We start from the raw sequence: 19,768 nt of genomic DNA, 5'->3' as shown, positions 1-19,768 counted from the left end.
AGAAATTATGTATTATACTTAGATACCTCCATAACCGAAAAGTGTTATCTAATACTACTGTTTTAACAACGTTAAAACATGTTGATGGATTTTATTTCAAAGAATGTCGTAAAACTTTACAGGAGAGAATGTATGACCTTTAACCTTTCCCGGAAGCGTACGGACGACTAATTTCATCAAGCTCTCAGCTGCGATAAAAATATTGATAGAAGACGAACAGTTTTAAGGATTATATTGTCGGAGAGTACACGGCTGTGGAACAATTTGTTTTGAGCAACACACAAAATTATGTATGCTGATAGTTTATTTAAGTCAATTCTTTGGATGACATTTATAGGTGAAAATTATTGGCACAGGTCCAAAGTAATCACAAGAGAATGAATATGCACTTATATGTCAAGAGTTTCCTTGCACACACAAAACATAATATTTATTCTGATTATATATTCAAGTAAGTTATGAATAGATTAATGCACAACATGATCGGTTAAATAGAAAATCTTGAATTTAAAAAAAAAAAAAATTATAAAAATGGATTGTACAATTTCTATATTATTTGTATTTGTGACATAATAGTGTAGCAGGCCGGGTTTTAATTGTAAATACTGTACATAGTTGTATGGTCGCCTTCTAGCTTCCAGCTAGGGGGAATTTCCCTTTAGCTCATTCGGTAGAGCGGCGGACCAATAAGCCGAGGGACTCGAACCCCATGTTGAAGGAACAGATAATTATTAACAGCGACAAGAGAAGAAACGCAGTGAAAGACTAAAACTTCAATATTACAATAAACATAAAACTTTGATGGTGGCCAATATTCCTCAGAGAGCAATGTTAATATTCTTATATGTATTATAAGTGCAATTATTATGAGGGCCAGTGCTCAATTTGTTGGATAAGTCAATTGATGTGATTAAACATTGGTATGGGACCAACAATTAATGCACTATTGTTTGCGTTGTGTCTGTCCGTCCTTTTGCACATTATCTTGTTCAGGCTCAATCTCCTACAATTCTTGTTACTGGAACTTCATACTTGGGTCATGGGTGAGGAGATATGTCATGTACCAAAAATAGAGTAACTCGATCTGCCCTACATTTTGATCTTTGACCTTAACATCAAAGAATAAGTTTGTCTGAGCCTGATCTGCTGCTGTTCTTGTCACTTGAACTTCTTACTTGAGGCATAAGTTCATCTTACTAGGGGTTCACTTGCATTCAAATTTTGATTACTAGTGCTTACTAAGATTATTGATATTCTTGAATTCATCCACATAAAACCACTAACTGCAATTCAAATGCAGTAGGTCTGTCAAACAATCAGTGTATATCATTAGTAGCAATAAGAATTCATTATCTAAGCATTTTTGACATATAATTTCACATCCAATATGCCATTATAGGGGACAGTAATTCACTGAATTGTCTTGTTAATTATGACATAATTGTGATTCAGACATGTTTATTTGAATTTATTGCAGAAGTACCATAGTATGAGGTCAAGGTCATAGTGAAAGGTCTAAGTCAATGAAAATATTATATGGTAATCGTAATGACAATTTATATAATTACAGTACATGAATAAAGCAGTACTGTTGGGATTTGAATACGAGATAGACAGTTTATTTTACAGGTTTGTCTGAAATGCTCATAATGCTTTAAACATGCAAAAAATATTGTTGTTTGACCTAATACATGATTGATAGAATTATTATCAGTGTTTATGATTAAAAAAGGAAGAAAGAATTATGTTCTATGTATTGAAACATTACACATTTTTGAATTTTGATTGAATGAAAATGCTTATTTTCAGGTATATGTTTCCATACCCTTTGCCATTCATCAAATCAAGCACACCCCAGATTGACATGGAAACTTCCTGTCTGCTTAATGTCAAAATACTTCCACATAGACAAGCCTTTCACCCCAACTGCAGAGCAGTGTACCGCCAGAACAAGCCTCAGATACCACCCTAACTGTAGTGGTATCACATCCTGAAGTCAGTTGCAAAATTTTATCCCAAGCCTTGTTCGATTTCCTCTGCACTGTAGTAGTCCTCAAACAGATCCTTAATCACAGCACTCTCACTGGAAACTGCTGACCTAATCAGGTCACGTTGGAACATATAACAGGTTATTTTTTATACTGAACTTATTAACTTTCAGTGCAGCCTGAATGCTTCTAATACTCTTGGATGTACAGTATTCAGTTTTATTCTTATGCATGATCAAAGATTTTATTGGTCTTAAATTTTAATTTGTAATTAATTTTAATTTTTTAAGCTGAATAATTACTTAGTACAAATTGAATTAATACCGGATATATTAACATAGAAATTTACGAGAGAACTTAATTTATGCTATGTTATTTATGGAACATGTGAAAAAGAAAAGTTTGCGGAAATAACAATTTACCTGTAGTAATCATAAAATCAACCTGGTGGACCTAATCAAGTTTACAGTACCTGTTTATATACTTACCAACCCTCCCTATTTAGGAGAGAGACTCTTGATCACCAGTAAAACATCTTTTTTCATAGTTTTAAAACTATTTAGTCCAGCAGAAAGAGCAGTTTCTTTCAAGTTTGCTGTTTATTTGTCTGAAGGAGGTCTTTAAATGTACTTTTGTTTACCGGTATATGTATTAGGCTTGAAAATGTGAATTAACAAAAGTACCATTCATGGAAATTTCTGAAACTTGTAAAACATGAGTATGAACAGATATAAATTTTGAGGTTTCTACCTTCAATATTTTTATGACTACTTAGATTTCTATCAGTATGTTAGCCACATTGGTATTGGCATTATACATAGATTTATACCTACCAAAGAGATAATGACTTTTTAAAATGTCTACACAGGTTTTTAAAGCATGAATGTATTGTGTATAATTTGTCATCTTTTGTTCCTAGGGCAGCAAACTATGAAACGAAGTACGACAAACTTGACCAAACCAACAAACAGGTGAAGGAGGTAACTGGACTATTGAAGGAGAATGTTGAGCGGGTGTTGGACCGAGGTGAAAAGATTGACCGTCTGCAAGAAAGATCAGGTAGAGAATAGCCGCTTGTCTTTCCCATAACTTAAAAAGTTCTTTATAGTCACATGTTCACAGGTTGATGTGACAAAACATGTCATTTGAACTATTTACCAAGAAACATCACATGCTACAGTTCAAAAATATAATCTTTATGTCATTTGCAGGCTTTATCAAAGCCAATGTATTGGTATATTTTATGATTTATAATCCTGGTCACTTTAACTCTTTACAGAGGACCTGGAATCAAATGCCATCAACTTCCAATCAAGTTCTCGACGTCTCCGCAGAAAGATGTGGTGCAAAAACTGTAAAATGAATTGCATCATTGCGGCCGTCATATTCGGAGTAATCGCTGTGGTTGTTGTCATTATTGTGTGTAAGTGAAGAATGTTTGACTACTGATCTGCCTCTGATAAATGAAAACTTGCTGCTAAATGTTTATGTCAAGAAATATTTGTCTTATTTGAAAAAAAGACTAGGCTGTGTGTTAAAATTACTAAAATAAAAAATAATATTGGAATGATCAAATAATACTGCCTATTGAAGAGTCTTCCCAGCTTCAATAGAAACTTTACATTGTTTTATCTGGTTTTAGACACTGGACATTCAAAGCAATTTCATCACACAAATACCTGAATGTATTTATGTACATGTATATATATGTATACAGTGTAATTATAATTTTTTTTTAGAATTGAACCAGAACACTATATATATCCTGTGAGGCTTACACAAGAATTTGACATTTTGTTGCATTTACTATGATCTTTGTACTGCCAATAAGATAACTAATTGAGAACGTATCCCTTGTATTTTGGTTGGGTCCAGAGAAAATCCATACTTTATGTATGTACATTAATGTACTACATGTTGTGTTTTACAGTATCTTTATGTATGTTTACATTAATGTACTACATGTTGTGTTTTACAGTATCTTTGTATGTTTACATTAATGTACTACATGTTGTGTTTTACAGTATCTTTGTATGTTTACATTAATGTACTACATGTTGTGTTTTACAGTATCTTTATGTATGTTTACATTAATGTACTACATGTTGTGTTTTACAGTATCTTTATGTATGTTTACATTAATGTACTACATGTTGTGTTTTACAGTATCTTTATGTATGTTTACATTAATGTACTACATGTTGTGTTTTACAGTATCTTTGTATGTTTACATTAATGTACTACATGTTGTGTTTTACAGTATCTTATGTATGTTTACATTAATGTACTACATGTTGTGTTTTACAGTATCTTTATGTATGTTTACATTAATGTACTACATGTTGTGTTTTACAGTATCTTTATGTATGTTTACATTAATGTACTACATGTTGTGTTTTACAGTATCTTTATGTATGTTTACATTAATGTACTACATGTTTTACATTAATGTACTACATGTTGTGTTTTACAGTATCTTTGTATGTTTACATTAATGTACTACATGTTGTGTTTTACAGTATCTTTATGTATGTTTACATTAATGTACTACATGTTGTGTTTTACAGTATCTTTATGTATGTTTACATTAATGTACTACATGTTGTGTTTTACAGTATCTTTAAAGCCTTGGGAGAACAACAACAGTGAAGGCGGTGGTGGCAATGGTGGTCACGGCAACAATACCCTGACAATGTGAGGTCAAAGGTTAAGAAGAAAAGACAGTTTAGATTATTTACAATAATGTAATATTTCCTTGTATATTCTGTATGAACTCTGCAGTTTCAATATGCCATTGTCACATTGTATACATATCTGAGTGAACTGTCTGTATATTCTGAACAAAACATTGTACTCTATTTACATAAGATAGGTTTCTTATTACATGGTGAATTAAATGACTCTGAAATGTTGATTTTCAGGTTGATAAATCTGTTTATAGCTATTATACCTTGCAGTTTTAGTGTTATTTAGTATATTAAAACGTTCATTAAAATACATGTATACACTGAAATGCTCATCCCACAAATTGTAAATTGTATACATTAAGTGGGACTAGCATTACTGTTACTGTTTTAATATCAGGTAGGAGGATTTAAAAGTGTAGACTTCTTAAAACTTGTTGAAATTGTTTTGAATTACACACTGAGATTTTCATTAAATGAAAAATGGCATTGCATTGTATAGGAAGTTGTAATATATCGCAAAAATAAATGTTGAAGCAATTGAAAATTACTGAATACTCACAAAATGTTACATCTAAAATTTATTTTTGTATTAAAATGCTATAGAAATGTACACATGAATGACAAATAAAATATAAATATGAAAGAGTTTTGTCCTCCAATTTATCCAACATATTCTTACATACACGATTAATTCAATTCTCTCTTTCATTCTTCTGCATCTTTCAATCTTCACTCTTACTTAATCTAAAGCTGCATTTAAGAACAGGCCAGGCCAACAGAACACTGATTATAGACAATATAATACCAGTCTAGTCATTAAGATGAAACTGTTGACTTTTAACATGTATACCTTACCTGTAACAGGTTGGACTTGACTTAAATATTACCTTTAATAACAGAATGCCCTTGAACTTTAACAGGTTGTCCTTGACCTGTGACTTGTTGAACTTTATATAAATATGGCCTTTAATAACAATGACCTTGAACTTTTAACAGGTTGTCCTCGACCTGTAATGAGTTAAGCTTGACCTTTTCAACAGTCTGTCATTTACATTATTGGTTTTTCTTGACCTGTAACCAGTGAAGCTTGACCTTTCAACATTTTGTCCTTTGTCTTATAACAGGTTCAACTGTTTGTCCTTTACCTAAGACATGAAGATTCCTTATCCTGTATCTGACGAACTTGAAATTTTTCATAAAAATATCAGAAATCTTCTTTCGAAATCACCTCAAAAGATCGAGTGCAAACTAGGACTTTATTTGCTTGATCTTCCTTTGTCTGTTGGTAGAGTAAGTACACGTACTATGACTCAAGCCATAAGTACAGCTCCATCTTTTTTAGCTTCTAGTTCATTTCCTGCAGCTGCAAAACCCGAAGCACCCTGGAAAAGAAATTGATGATGGTTGGTTAAAAATTAACTTACTGTAAACATGGAAATTTACGCGAGGGGGAAATTTACCTTAATTACGTGGAGTCTTTTTGATCGCGAAAATTTCCCCCACACATATTTTTTTATATATCAATTTGCATAATATCGAACTACAAACGAAGGTGGATCGATCACGAAAATTACCCCAACGCGTATAGTTTACATATCAAAATCGCGAAATTACCCCCCCCCCCCTTCCCCCCCGAAAATAACCATGTTTACAGTATGTAGGAAAAAAACAAAGACAATGTGATACAGTATGCATTATGCTTCCTTAAGTTTCATTAAAATAAAAGCAAAGTGAGCAGGTGGCTTACATGAATACACACACATCATCATTGATGTAAGTATGTCCAGGGGTTCATGAGATATATTTTGTACACAACCTTTTATTTTCAAACTAGCAAAAGGGTGTTCTTTGATCTTTAACCTTGATTAATGACCACCAAAATCTAATCTTGTGTAGAACTTGATGGTGTGATGTTACAGTATGAATATGATTAAATCGCTGCAGGGATTCAAAAGATATCTTGTACACAAACATTATATTGACACACGCACAGATACACAAGTTGATTACTATACCCCCTCTGTGAGGGTTTAAATTAACCATTAATTGATGTTTTTTTATTTGTGGTAGTCATGAAATCTCACCCTTTGTAGCTGTACAATGTCCTTTTCTCTGAGCTTGGCACCATTGATCGGGTCCAACATGTCCTTCTTAATAATCTTTTCCACACATTCCATAGTTACCACACTTCCTCTGGCAACAGAAATAAACAGTAATATATTGAAAGAGAATACGGGAATTACTTTTCATATTATATCTGAATTGAAAGCCTTAACATTGGTATCTCTTGCCTGTCTTGAGACATTTACTGAAACAACTAGAGACTAACATGACAATATACACACATACATGGGTTATTCTCATGACAAACTTGGGAGTTAAGTATTTTAAACATTACATGAAGTGCTTATTCACCATAAGAATAAGGTTTTAACATAATTATTCACTTAAATTCCCAATTGTTAGGTCACTTTTCGGAAGTCCAGGGTGTTGGCATGGGAAATGGGACAGATGTATACAGATAGACAAATATATACCCTGATATAAGAATACTACTAAGTATCATCAGAATCTATGGGTTATAATTTCAGTTATTTATCACATACATGTACATGAATACGACCCATAGTATTTCGAGGATTAACAAACTCTCTATTTTTGTTTCAGGGTATAAAAACTGAAACACAGTGAAACTTATTTTTAAACAATAATGATTTACATTGATTAGACATTGAACTTTCGAATGTCCAAAGAACCTTTTTTAACTCCCAATTACTTACGACGGTCTGAGGACAGCACAGGGTATGGAGTTTCCGAGGACATCGTTTGTTACAGCACAAACATACCGTGCCTGGTACATAAACAATGTTATGGTTACTGGTACATACATTAACAAACAACTGTTCTTACATGAAGTTTAAAGTTCACATTAGGAAAGTTTTATTATCAAGGAGAATACTTATAATTATATGATTCATGTGTAATACAAGCTTGTTAATAGGAGCATTTTTACTTACAAAAATATTTGGGGTAATCATGATAAAGTAGGCACACAATTGATAACATGTGTTGTGAGGTTTAGAAATAGGTAACATTTGTATGGAAATCAATATGAATGATAGTAAAGGTTACAAAAAATGTCAGCACTCCATATTTCTTTCAGCTTTTCAACAAATATTCATCAGAAAGTAAATACATAATTGTTGGTTTTAAACTACATATATTTCTTATTTGACAAGTTGATGTTTTCTATAGAAATTTAGATTATGAAAATGTTGTGTGCTGTTAAAAAAAATTATGATAACAGTGGACACGTTTTTGTTTAATAGAAAAATACCAAAAATATTGTGCAATACAAATATTATTACAGGTAAAGGGAGATAAGCTGGTATATCAAATTTCATTACTGACCTGTTTAGTGATCAGGGCTGTCTTAGAATCTCTGTCATTAATATCGGTGAAATTCACAGTGATTAGATCTTTGAGTCGTAATGGCTTTCCACTCATTGGACACTTGACCTTCTCATCCTAATCAACACACAAATACAAAATTCAATTGAATAATATATTAACAGGACAACAAAAGACTCACTATTGCCTAATTTAACATTGGTATATATGGTGTCAAGTAATTATCATATTAATCCTCAAATAAACCCTCTCCCCTAGTGTAAACAAATAAAATTTAGCATTAAAGTTTGGGGAGGGCTTATCTGTGAACCACTTCTATCTTACTACATGTACATGTAACAGAGAGCATGATTGATTAGATTTAAATCCCTGCCTCCGCTAGGGATCAAACCATGAACCTCGGACTTGCTAGTCTTACCCTCGACTGATCGAGCTAAAGAGAAAATCTCTCTAGTTAAATGGTATACAGCGGCTAGTATTTACCGGGTTTCATGTATATAAAAAAAATTGATGATTTTATAACAACAATTTCACATAATTATATATCTCATCTGTCACACTTTGCTTTGCTTTCTTCAAAATTGCAAACAATTTTGTAGGGATTAGATTATGTTCAACATCGATTCATCAAATTCTGAACTTAACATGTAAACATTTCTATAAATTGAATTTGTGCATACGGATGTACATGCATATTACATAAGTTACATATCATAATCTAGAAATACTAGTTGGTTGTCTTATTTTCTTGCTATGGTTAATGACAAAGATGATGGAGATCTCTCACAAATATTACCAATCATACAGTATCACTTTTGCAGAATCAAACTGACCGGTTTGTTCACTTTGCTGGCTCCTGCGGCAGGAGTCATGGATGGTATCCAGAAGCTTGGAAGCTCTTTAGACCTGGTGGAATCCATGTTTGAGATACCATTAGCTTTTGCAGCTTCTAGACAAAAAAACAAAATATATAAATGTTTGACAGTATGCATGGTGATCCATTGAGTGGGAATCTTCTGCTGAAATATAACTTTTATGTTGTTTATCTTTTTTTGTAAATTCATTTATTGAAACCTATGTTTATTTTAAAGGCAGTCCATATTTCTGAAGTGAATTTCAGGCAGCATGGATGTAAACATGAGAACAAAGCTTATGTTAGACTGAAGGTTTAGCAATTTTTTCACTTCTCCAGATTTCAGGAGTTAGTGTTGGAAATTAAAATGATTTGATATGTCAGTTTAAAGTTAATAGGCGATGTAATGGAAAATTAAACTTTATTGGCCAGTGAGATATATATGAGCACATGTATTAAATTGTACATATAAACTATGTATCTCATGAAAAATACTTGACTCACAAATTGGCCAATTTTGAAAGCTAAAATAGTCCATACTCAAATATTAGTTATTTGATTTGGTTTATTATTGCATAACCTCCTATCAACAACTACCGTCATTTACTAGTAAGGATGGCCTCCCCTGAGTACAAGATGCATGTGTGTAGTGTATGTGTGTGTATTTTCGAAAGCTGAGGTATGTTCATGTTTGTCTTCTTGTGATATTGCAAAACTGATGTTGCTGCCTCACTGAAGCATAGTGCCAAAGACATCTAGCAGGACACCCACCCAGTCACATTATACTGACAATGTTGAACCAGTCATCCCAACACTAAAATACTGAGCGTTAAGCAGGAGCAAAAAATACCATTTTCATAGTCTCTGGTATGTCTAAACCAGGTGACAGAACCCAAAGCCTTCCTCACAGGGGTGACTGTGAACTAAAGACCAAAAGTGAGGCATTGTTAAGAAGACATAAGGAAGAAGAAAGTTTGTTTCTAAAGAAGAGAAAAGATAACATCTCAAATTTAACTGCCTTTAATAAACATGCCATGGATAAGCAGGTATGATTCTTTTATTCTACCTGCACTGCATTTAAGTGGAAACCATGTTTCTCTTTAACCTTTTTCAGACTTACTTTGTTTGGCTGCAGCCCCTGGGGCTTGGGTACTGATCTGTAGGGTCTGTTTCTTAGATTCCAACTCTGCTCTCCCCAGTTCTTTAAGTTCTTCCTTCAATTATATTGTTAATAAGAATAAGTTGACTGATTTTTTTATGCTGATTTTTCAAAGCTACACACTATATGGGTACTAATAATAAAGCTTCAAGCTAAACAGAGAATTTTTTACATCTGCATATTATTGTTATTATTTCTAGTACATGTACATGAAGTGACACTCTGTATTGCATTAATTCAAAGTTGAAACTTTACATATATAGATTTAATGGGAGTTATTTATGTACCTGCTCCCTGTTCTGTTGTTTTTCAAACTTTTTCAGTTGCTTTGCAATTTCTTTTTTCTGATGAAGAATATATTCTAAAACTGCCTCCTTGTCATAAAGGAATCCATCTGGTCTGCAATGTAAGTAAAATACATCAACATTAACACAGACTTAATTCTACATATAAATTCATGTCTTTTTATGCAAAGCTTCTGAATCAATATGACATACAGCTGATCTGATACATACACAAGTGCAATCAAAGACTGCGAAAGCTCACCGGCGGCAGCAATCACACTATGCATTCATTTTTTATGTATGTATAAGCATGTCATTTTGAAATTGTATGTCACATAATATCGCTCCTAGACCTCTAATGGATGTATAAACCAAATAAGAAGGGTGTGGACAAAATCCACAAAATGGTAAAATGCGAAAAAATCACAATTTTTTCTGCATGATTTTGCCATAACATCATTCCTAGACCTCTAATGAATGTATAAACCACATAAGAAGGGCATGAGGTTATACTTTTGGACTTACAAGCTTTCAAAAAACTTACTCCAAAAACTTTAAAGTGGGTTTTGGTGCCAAAAAAAGTTAAGTCCACAAAATGGTAAAATGCGAAAAAATCACAATTTTTTTCTGCATAATTTTGCCATAACATCACTCCTAGACCTCTAATGAATGTATAAACCAACTTAGAAGGGCACAGGGTGTATACTTTTGGATTTACAAGCTTTCCAAAAACTTACTCCAAAAACTTTTAAGTTTTGGGGTGGGACGCTGACGCCGGGGTGACAGCATTAGCTCTCGGTTACTCGTAACCGGTGAGCTAAAAACTATTATGTCATTATCCATATTAGTCAATTAAACTGTCCAGAGGAATGCTTAATAATGAATACCTAAAATCCTGTGAGAGATCAGGTCTCCATGACTGACATTCAAATTTTCAGAAAGTAGAATTTAGATAAATCAAACAGATTTTGAAGTTAAGCTGATATTTTCAAGAATTCATCATTGACAAATAATTAATATCAAAATATTTTGGGAGTGAGGGATACTTTAGATAGTGTTAACTAAGATTTTGATGTAAAAATAAACATGTTCAGACATAGCAATTTAATTACAAATCGACCAAGAGCACAATATCATTACTATCACTTACGTTACAACAGGGTTCTTACAAGGTTGGAGTGTGAGACAACAGCAATCAAATTCCTGATGACAGAGAAATACAGCTTAATGTTATTCAACTGAACAATCTTTAAAATCTTTGAAGCAAGATATTAAAAATTTTCCTAGACCATTACTTACTGAAGTATAGCTAAACATAAATACAAGGTTACTGTATGATATTTTATGTTCAATTAGAGACAGGATCTCCAATTTTCACTAACTCACCAAGCTTACTGATTCCATTTTACTTACTGTCATGCTATGTATTGTATATTACATATTGTATATTACCACTTTTTGTTCATCATATTTGAAAGTACATAAAATTATATATAATGTACAGCTAAAAAGTTAACTACTTACAATTAACTGTATAAATAAATTCTTTTCGTGATATGTACCTTTACAGAGTCTTTGCCCAGTCTCATTTTGTTTGTGCCATAACCTGAGGAGGATGCATCCCTTTTCCTCTCATGGTATGAATACACAGTTCCAGCTGTACAGTTTTTGGAATGACGAGTCATCTTGCTTAATTATTAACCAGTTAATTCTGTTTAAATAAAAGAGACATGTGACAGTCGCCTGAAATTCTCATTTGCAGGGAAATTTGGTATCTCAGGGAAACTTAGCATGTGACACAGCAACTTCTATGATGGTATGTGACAGTATCATATAGTTCCAAGTTACATGTATAAGCTACAATGTATATATACATAGGTTTATATTAAATTCTATTAACAGTTTTTACATACATGTACTACCAATAATAAAATAAATATACCAGCATGTTATTCCCATATACATTTCAATAAGCTTCTATAATTTAATGTATAATTGATGCACAGGGGCTCGTTACAAATGATATGATATATGAGATGGGTCGTACATATTGACACATCTCATATCCATTGGTACTTGTGGACATGATTATGATGTTTTTAATCAAAATGTTACATTATAGACGAGCAAATTGTTGTATTACAATCGCATGCTTAATTTGTATTTTTTTTCTTTTTTTTAAAAAACAAATTAAGCATGCGATTGTAATACAACAGCTGTACAATAAGTTACTCGTCTATATATAATGTAACATTTTGATAAAAAAAACCCATCATAATCATGTCCACAAGTCCTATGATGTCAGTACTATTATGACATGTATTATTATTTTATGCTCCCAGTTCAATAATGACGTTAATCGTTTCTAGATATCATTTCTTCAAAAGTTTAGACAAGAATATCCATATATCGAGTTATCAACCAAATAAACGAAAATAAACTGTATGACAAACTTGTTGTTGTCGAATCTTCTGCTTGCAAGGTGCTTGAAAGTAAGGATCGTTTTAGCGTTTGTATTAAAGGAGCTTATACTTAAAATTTCAAAGCGTCTAGTGATAAAGATCACGCGTACAAACTAAAAGTTGACTAGAAAATATAGATTTCAGATGTCAATAAAAAGCAAACATTAACCTTGTCTTGACGAAAGAAGAACATATTGCAATGTTTGGACTGATCATATCGGGCCGGTTGGTAAGTTGATGATTCTTGTCTAACCTAAATGATAAGTCGTTTTCGATGTCATCGTGCATGCGAAAAATGTAATGCTGCCAGGCTTTTTTCCGGATGTAGACTATTTGCAAGAAAATGTTTGTTTACAAATTAAAAAAAAAACAACAACAAAAAACATACTGGTGAAGTATTTCGTAATGACATTTGTTATTTTATTCATAAGTTTTTATATGTTGTTCTGGTTTTTCATTCCAATTGAATTTCTATATTTTTAAAGATTTTTCTAGAATTTTCCTGATGCAATGCATAACTGTATACATGGTAAACAGAAAGTGAGTCAGATACTTATCATGTAACTAACATTTAATATTTTATATTACATCCGGAAAACATATTAGTTTGAAATCATCTTAAAAAAATTACGATGGGGAAATATTTTGTCACTATATTTATGTATACATGATCTACTACTGCTTTAATGAAATTTGATAAATCGTACCATGATTCAGGAAAGCTAAGTAGTCACCTTCACCTCGGATCGAACCCACGACCCTCGAGATCAGGTTACTGATTTGCCACTCTACCGATTTAGCTAAAGGAACATCTCCCCTAGCGCAAAGCTAGAAGGGTACCATATGTACACTTAACCCTGCCACACTACTGATCACACTTTTCAACAGTGTTCGTCTCAACTCTCACAAAAAAGCCTCCCATTCTCCTGTTACTTGCACTTAGAGTGGTCAACCGCACCAAAGGTAACAGGAAAGCGAGTATTGGGCCTGCAATGGGGATGGAACCCTCAAAACTCTTGGCTTACTACTCTACCAACTGAGCTAAAGGGAAATTTCTCCTAGGGCAAAGATAGAAGTTGACCATAATATTATCTACAATACTTAATTACAATTAAAACCTGCCACATTGGCAATTAACTTATACAGAAAAACTGAAAAACTCAAAGTATCAACTCTCATACAGAAGACAGGTGAAGATCTGTTAGAAATATTCAAAATGCTCCATAAGATCATGACAACTTCCACTGAGAATTAGTAACATTTTATAGTATTTTTGAAGGATGGAGTGAGCCAATTTTAATTAATAAGAGTAAGGTCGATAGATATTGGTCAACACAAAAGTTCCTCTATGATAATATTAAGTCACCAGTATTAGAATTGGATGCCTATATGGCTAAAGAGGTCCTATATAGGACCGATAAAAATACATGTATTCTGCTGTATTTATCTGCAAGTAACTTAGCCCGAGTCCAACTCTGAACTTCTATTCTTGGTGGTGGTGGTGTGTGTGTGTGTGTGCTTATTTGAGAATATGAGATAAGCAGGGGTTTTTCTCACTGGTTTGGGAAGGGGCCTTTTTGTTTCATTTTGGGAAAAAAATTGGTGAATTGGAAAAGATTTTTTCAGGAGTAAACTGAAAATTTTGGGAATTTGGCTTAAATTTTGTATGAAATAATTTTAATTGGGAATGGGTCCCATTAACAACCCCAAAAAGCCCCCAGAAAAAGCCCTGATAAGTAAGAAAGTCTGTCACCTATTTTGAGTTCGGGAGATTCTCGGCCAGGGTTCAAATCTGTCTGCCGAGACTGTCCCTTTGCATTTTCCTTCTCCTGTTACACAAATAGTGTTTTGTTATTAAAATCAATACTTTGGCATAGATATAATATTATTCAGAATATAGGATAGTTATAATTATTTTTCAGGTTCAAACAGACCCGCAGCAGTTGGCAGAGACACAGTTTGTCTTTAGTATCCCAGATGTTGACAATGTCAATCATGTGGTTGTTTTCCTCACAGGACAAATGGCATTTCCTGAAGAACTAGGGGCAGCAGGTACATAGATATTGATGATGGTTTGCTGTATCTATATATATATATAACAAGGCCCCAGGTTCATTAACGCTCCTTAATTAAAGAAAATTCCTTAAATTGAAAATTTAATTTTCATAGGAAAGTATTAATTATGTGATTTAAGAAATGATCTTTCGAATGAAATTTTTTTCCAATATTATTTTCCTATTGAAAATTTGAAGTTAAGAAATTTCCTTAAGTTAAGCAACATTAACGGAAATGGGGCCAAGGAGCTAGGATGAAATAATTGGTAGGAAAGAAATGTGCACAGGGCTTATTACTGATCATTGGCCTTATAATTACTGGCAAAATGATGTATTGTATGGGGATTTATTACTTTTTAAAACTCTAGCAAATGAATGGTAGTTTTTTGTGAAGAGCTTATTTTAAAACAAAACTAAACTTTATAGTTTTACTCTATAAAAGAACAGCATCTCCTTAACTTGCTACAAAATTTAGCACTACTGTATGTGGAAAAATTATACAATTTTTGATTCTTGAATATTATTGTTTCAGTGTATTTCTCCTTCCCCAACCCACAGGGACAAACATGGCAGTTATTGGGACATATTTCCAACTCCAAGCCTAGTGCTATCTTCAAGATCACAAAATTAAAACAAGGTAACATTTGGTTTGGTTTTGTATTGTTAGATATTATGCACTATCAACTCAAGGCTAAATGTTAGGCAGTGAGCACAGTGTGTCATTAAAGAAATGCTGTATGTTATTTGGTAGCTGGTTTTAAACTCACCTGGTCTGAAGGACTGCTGAGTTTATGCTGTGGCGTAGTGTCGTGCATCTGTTGTCCTGTGTCCATCGTTCAACTTTACACTACTCATCATGAACCACTGAGCAGATTTCAACCAAATTTTGTGTGCAGCAGTCTTGGGTGAAGAAGAACCAGTTTTGTATAATCAGTGGGCCTGGGGGAAATATGCACCAAATTGGTTAAAGTACTTTTGTAGGAATGAAAACATTTGGTCCATATTTTGTCTGATTCGCCTTGAGTGAAGGGGAATCAATTTTGTATAAATGGTGGTTCTGGCTGCCAAGGGACCTTAGGGGTAGGCCCAAATAAGGGAAATATAAACCAAATTGGTTAAAATCTGTCGTCTTCTCAATGAATGAAAGGATTTGGTCCATATTTTGTCTGAAGCATCCTTGGGTAAACAGTAACCAGGTTTCTATAAATGGTGGGTCTGGCTCCCAAGCGACCTTTTAAGTGTGTTTTGCAGGATAAGGTTTAATTGTATGCAATGAGGATCAGTGAGACAATGCTTTACATAGTTTTAATAGATGCTATTTTTCTTTACTTTCCAATGTTTCAGAGGATGGGAGTGGTTCTGGTCATCCATTCGGCCAGTTTGGTGGACAGAAATCTCACATGGCACAGATTGGAATATCTGTGGAACCTCTCTCACAACTCAGTCAGCAAACTCCTGTCACACAGGCCAAACCATCTAGTGTGGAACCATTTTTGGAATTTTCCCAAAAAATGTTGGAAAATTTTTTCAACTATGCAAGTTCTTTTGGACTCACACAAGCTCAAATGACACCAAACCCTTCAGAGACCTATGTGCCCCTCAGTACCCTGCAATCATGGTTTCAAACATTTCAAAGACGATTGCAACAAAATCCATATTTCTGGAGGTCTTGAATGCTATATTTGTGGAAATGTATTTTTCTTTTTTTAGCTGAAATGGCACATAGTGCAAGTGAACCTATTGTGCATGAGTGGGCATCTGTCGTCAGTCTGTCAATTTTTAGCTTATTCTAGAAAGATATAAGCAATGAAGAACTGATATGGCCAAGAAGTACATGTCAATAAGTAGTTTCCTCATATAAATGACCTTTACCTATTTTCAAGGTCAGAGGGGTAAAATATGTTAAAATTTTTCAAGAATCTTCTTCTCAAGTTCCAGAAGACCCAGAGGGCTGATATTTTTGCAAGCAGGTACCTAGCACAAAGTGATATAAAGATCCTCATATAAGTGACCTTGACCTATTTTCAATGTCACAGGGGACAAATAATTTAAACAATCATTTGTGAATCTTCTTATGTTCTAATAGGCCCAGGGCGCTCATCTTTGGCCAGTGGATCCCTGCTATGGAGTGCTATAAAATTTTCTAACACTATGACCTTGAACTAGTTTCAAGGTTACAGACATCAAATATGTGAAAATAACTTCTGATATTCCAGAAGACCCAGAGGCCTGGTATTTTTCCAGCAGGTACCTACTACAGAGTGATATACATTTTCCTGGTATAAATGACCTTGACTTATTTTCAATGTCAAAGGAGTCACATATGTCAAAAACTTCAAGAATATTCTTCTGAAGTTCATGAAAACGTGAACGCCTGATATGTTGCCAGCAGGTACCTGGAACAAAGTGGTATAAATATTGTATACCATTGTATACCATTTCAAAAACATTGTTAATATTTTACAGTCAACATGAAAATTGGAAATAGTAATTTTGCAATAATTCCTAACTTCTAGTATTTTATTGAAATGTGTATAACAATAAATCTGCTTTAGTCAACATTGTTTGTATCAGGTTGCCGTACATTGTTAAACAGTCCAGCCTAGTTCCCCATATAAAAATGATACATGAAATATCAAAACAGTACTTTAAAATATTAGAAGCAGGCTTAGCAAAAAGAATCTGCAGTTAATAAATACCAAATATCTAAAATCATAAAAGTTGTATAAAAAGTGCTATCAAAATAAAACAACTTGGTTTTTAGAACCATATTGTGTGTCATGATGATAATTGGCCTTTGCTTGCGGGATGAAGATTGTGAAAATAATTTATCTTAATGGCTTTTAAATGACCCTGACCCACTTTTTCAGGTCACAAGGGTAAAATATGTTAAAATTTCATTTGAAATATCAAGAGTCTATAGTAATGTTATCTGGCCAGTAGCATATTGGGGTATACTCTCAGACTAGAATGTTAGAACAAATGACAGTAATTTTGAATATCTCAAGATTGTAATGAAATAAAATTTGACAATGAAGGTCCATCTTAAGTTGCAAAGTAATGTGTAGAGTAGCATGTCCTTGTTTGCCACTACATGTATGTTTGTTCAAATAAATTTGATGTTGACCTGCTTTGAAATAATGTAAAATTTTTAGCTAATTTACCATTGTGCTAATCTGTTCCAAGTGCTAAAATTGGGAATCGAGCATAGGGGCAAGTCACTCACTTATCCTGCAAAACATACATGAAAGGTTTGAGGGTCTGAGTCAGTGCCCTGCCCCTGTGTGTCTGTGTAAAACTTGATCTAGTGTATTCAGTCACCATGGCAACTCTAAAGAGTATATTGGTTATCTAGTTTTACTACTAGGAGATAAAAGTGCTATTTTTTGATTGGTTAAAAACAGGGATATATATGTACGTATATAAATGCCTGGATCAATACTTGTTTGAAAGAGTTCACATGACACTGGAACTGTTGAACTGAAAGGGACACAGAAGTCACATGACACTGAAACTATTGAACTGATAGGAGGCACAGAAGTCACATGACACTGGAACGGTTAACTGATGGGTTCACAGAAGTCACATGACACTGGAACTGTTGAACTGAAAGGGACACAGAAGTCACATGACACTGAAACTATTGAACTGATAGGAGGCACAGAAGTCACATGACACTGGAACTGTTAACTGATGGGTTCACAGAAGTCACATGACACTGGAACGGTTAACTGATGGGTTCACAGAAGTCACATGACACTGGAACGGTTAACTGATTGGGACACAGAAGTCACATGACACTGGAATGGTTAACTGATGGGGACACAGGAGTCACATGACACTGGAACGGTTAACTGATGGGTTCACAGAAGTCACATGACACTGGAATGGTTAACTGATGGGGACACAGAAGTCACATGACACTGGAATGGTTAACTGATGGGGACACAGAAGTCACATGAAACTGGAACGGTTAACTGATGGGGACACAGAAGTCACATGACACTGGAACGGTTAACTGATGGGTTCACAGAAGTCACATGACACTGGAACGGTTAACTGATGGGGGCACGGGGACACAGAAGTCACATGACACTGGAACGGTTAACTGATGGGGACACAGAAGTCACATGACACTGGAACTGTTAACTGATGGGGACACAGAAGTCACATGATACTGGAACTGTTGAACTGAAAGGGGACACAGAAGTAACATGACACTGGAACGGTTAACTGATGGGGACACAGAAGTCACATGACACTGGAACGGTTAACTGATGGGGACACAGAAGTCACATGACACTGGAACGGTTAACTGATGGGGACACGGGGACACAGAAGTCACATGACACTGAAACTGTTAACTGATAGGGTACACAGAAGTAACATGACACTGGAACGGTTAACTGATGGGTTCACAGAAGTCACATGACACTGGAACTGTTAACTGATGGGGACACAGAAGTCACATGACACTGGAACTGTTAACTGATGGGGACACAGAAGTCACATGACACTGGAACTGTTAACTGATGGGGACACAGAAGTCACATGACACTGGAACTGTTAACTGATTGGGACACGGGGACACAGAAGTCACATGACACTTGAACTCTTAATTAATAGGAAACACAGACTTCACCTGCCCATAAGTGCCAATTGAGCTTGTGCTATGGCTCAGCATCAATTGTTTAACAATCATTTGAGTGACTGAAACTCCTAAAATTATTCAAACATTAAATACTGTACCAGGTGATTGATACAGGTCCATTGGCCTCTTTTTTTAAAAATAAACAATGCATAATTTGTGAAGATTTTACAGGTAAGAGATGAAGTTATCCTTAAACTTTCGTAGATCATTAAATTTGAT

At 34.1% G+C, this 19,768-nt stretch overlaps 3 protein-coding genes across 3 annotated transcripts; 2 read left to right on the top strand and 1 right to left on the bottom strand.

Annotated features, from left to right (window-relative positions):
• Positions 1–144: 144 nt before the first annotated feature.
• Positions 145–5,318, top strand: LOC117335793 (vesicle-associated membrane protein 3-like). Its single transcript, XM_033895983.1, has 4 exons — positions 145–290; positions 2,908–3,047; positions 3,268–3,411; positions 4,604–5,318. Coding segments are annotated over exons 1-4 (369 nt in total). The 5' UTR covers positions 145–288; the 3' UTR covers positions 4,687–5,318.
• Positions 5,236–12,923, bottom strand: LOC117335791 (nitric oxide synthase-interacting protein-like). Its single transcript, XM_033895981.1, has 10 exons — positions 12,836–12,923; positions 11,945–12,093; positions 11,533–11,585; positions 10,386–10,497; positions 10,060–10,153; positions 8,920–9,035; positions 8,087–8,203; positions 7,456–7,526; positions 6,760–6,868; positions 5,236–6,057 (listed from the first exon to the last, which is right to left on the bottom strand). Exons 2-10 carry the CDS (start codon positions 12,065–12,067, stop codon positions 5,986–5,988), a joined length of 867 nt encoding a protein of 288 aa, XP_033751872.1. The 5' UTR covers positions 12,068–12,093; positions 12,836–12,923; the 3' UTR covers positions 5,236–5,985.
• Positions 12,924–12,951: 28 nt separating this feature from the next.
• On the top strand, positions 12,952–18,036 carry LOC117335792 (protein Hikeshi-like). Its single transcript, XM_033895982.1, has 4 exons — positions 12,952–13,073; positions 14,767–14,896; positions 15,431–15,535; positions 16,243–18,036. Exons 1-4 carry the CDS (start codon positions 13,044–13,046, stop codon positions 16,569–16,571), a joined length of 594 nt encoding a protein of 197 aa, XP_033751873.1. The 5' UTR covers positions 12,952–13,043; the 3' UTR covers positions 16,572–18,036.
• Positions 18,037–19,768: the final 1,732 nt, after the last annotated feature.

Source organism: Pecten maximus, chromosome 10 (genome assembly GCF_902652985.1).
Source record: "Pecten maximus chromosome 10, xPecMax1.1, whole genome shotgun sequence".
In the NCBI taxonomy this organism is placed as follows: Eukaryota; Metazoa; Mollusca; class Bivalvia; order Pectinida; family Pectinidae; genus Pecten; species Pecten maximus.
The sequence above is the reverse complement of the archived record's forward strand: the minus strand, read 5'-3'. Positions and strand labels throughout refer to the sequence as shown.

Excerpts from the sequence above, each read along its gene's own strand:
- LOC117335793 (XM_033895983.1), top strand. Across the intron at positions 3,048-3,267 it reads CCGTCTGCAAGAAAGATCAG|AGGACCTGGAATCAAATGCC; the intron begins GTAGAGAATAGC and ends AACTCTTTACAG. Across the intron at positions 3,412-4,603 it reads GGTTGTTGTCATTATTGTGT|TATCTTTAAAGCCTTGGGAG; the intron begins GTAAGTGAAGAA and ends TGTGTTTTACAG.
- LOC117335792 (XM_033895982.1), top strand. The coding sequence starts at position 13,044 with ATGTTTGGACTGATCATATCGGGCCGGTTG. Across the intron at positions 14,897-15,430 it reads TGAAGAACTAGGGGCAGCAG|TGTATTTCTCCTTCCCCAAC; the intron begins GTACATAGATAT and ends TTATTGTTTCAG. Across the intron at positions 15,536-16,242 it reads GATCACAAAATTAAAACAAG|AGGATGGGAGTGGTTCTGGT; the intron begins GTAACATTTGGT and ends CCAATGTTTCAG.
- LOC117335791 (XM_033895981.1), bottom strand. The coding sequence starts at position 12,067 with ATGACTCGTCATTCCAAAAACTGTACAGCTGGAACTGTGTATTCATAC. Across the intron at positions 11,586-11,944 it reads TGGGCAAAGACTCTGTAAAG|GAATTTGATTGCTGTTGTCT; the intron begins GTACATATCACG and ends CTCTGTCATCAG. Across the intron at positions 6,869-7,455 it reads TGTGCTGTCCTCAGACCGTC|AGGAAGTGTGGTAACTATGG; the intron begins GTAAGTAATTGG and ends TTCTGTTGCCAG.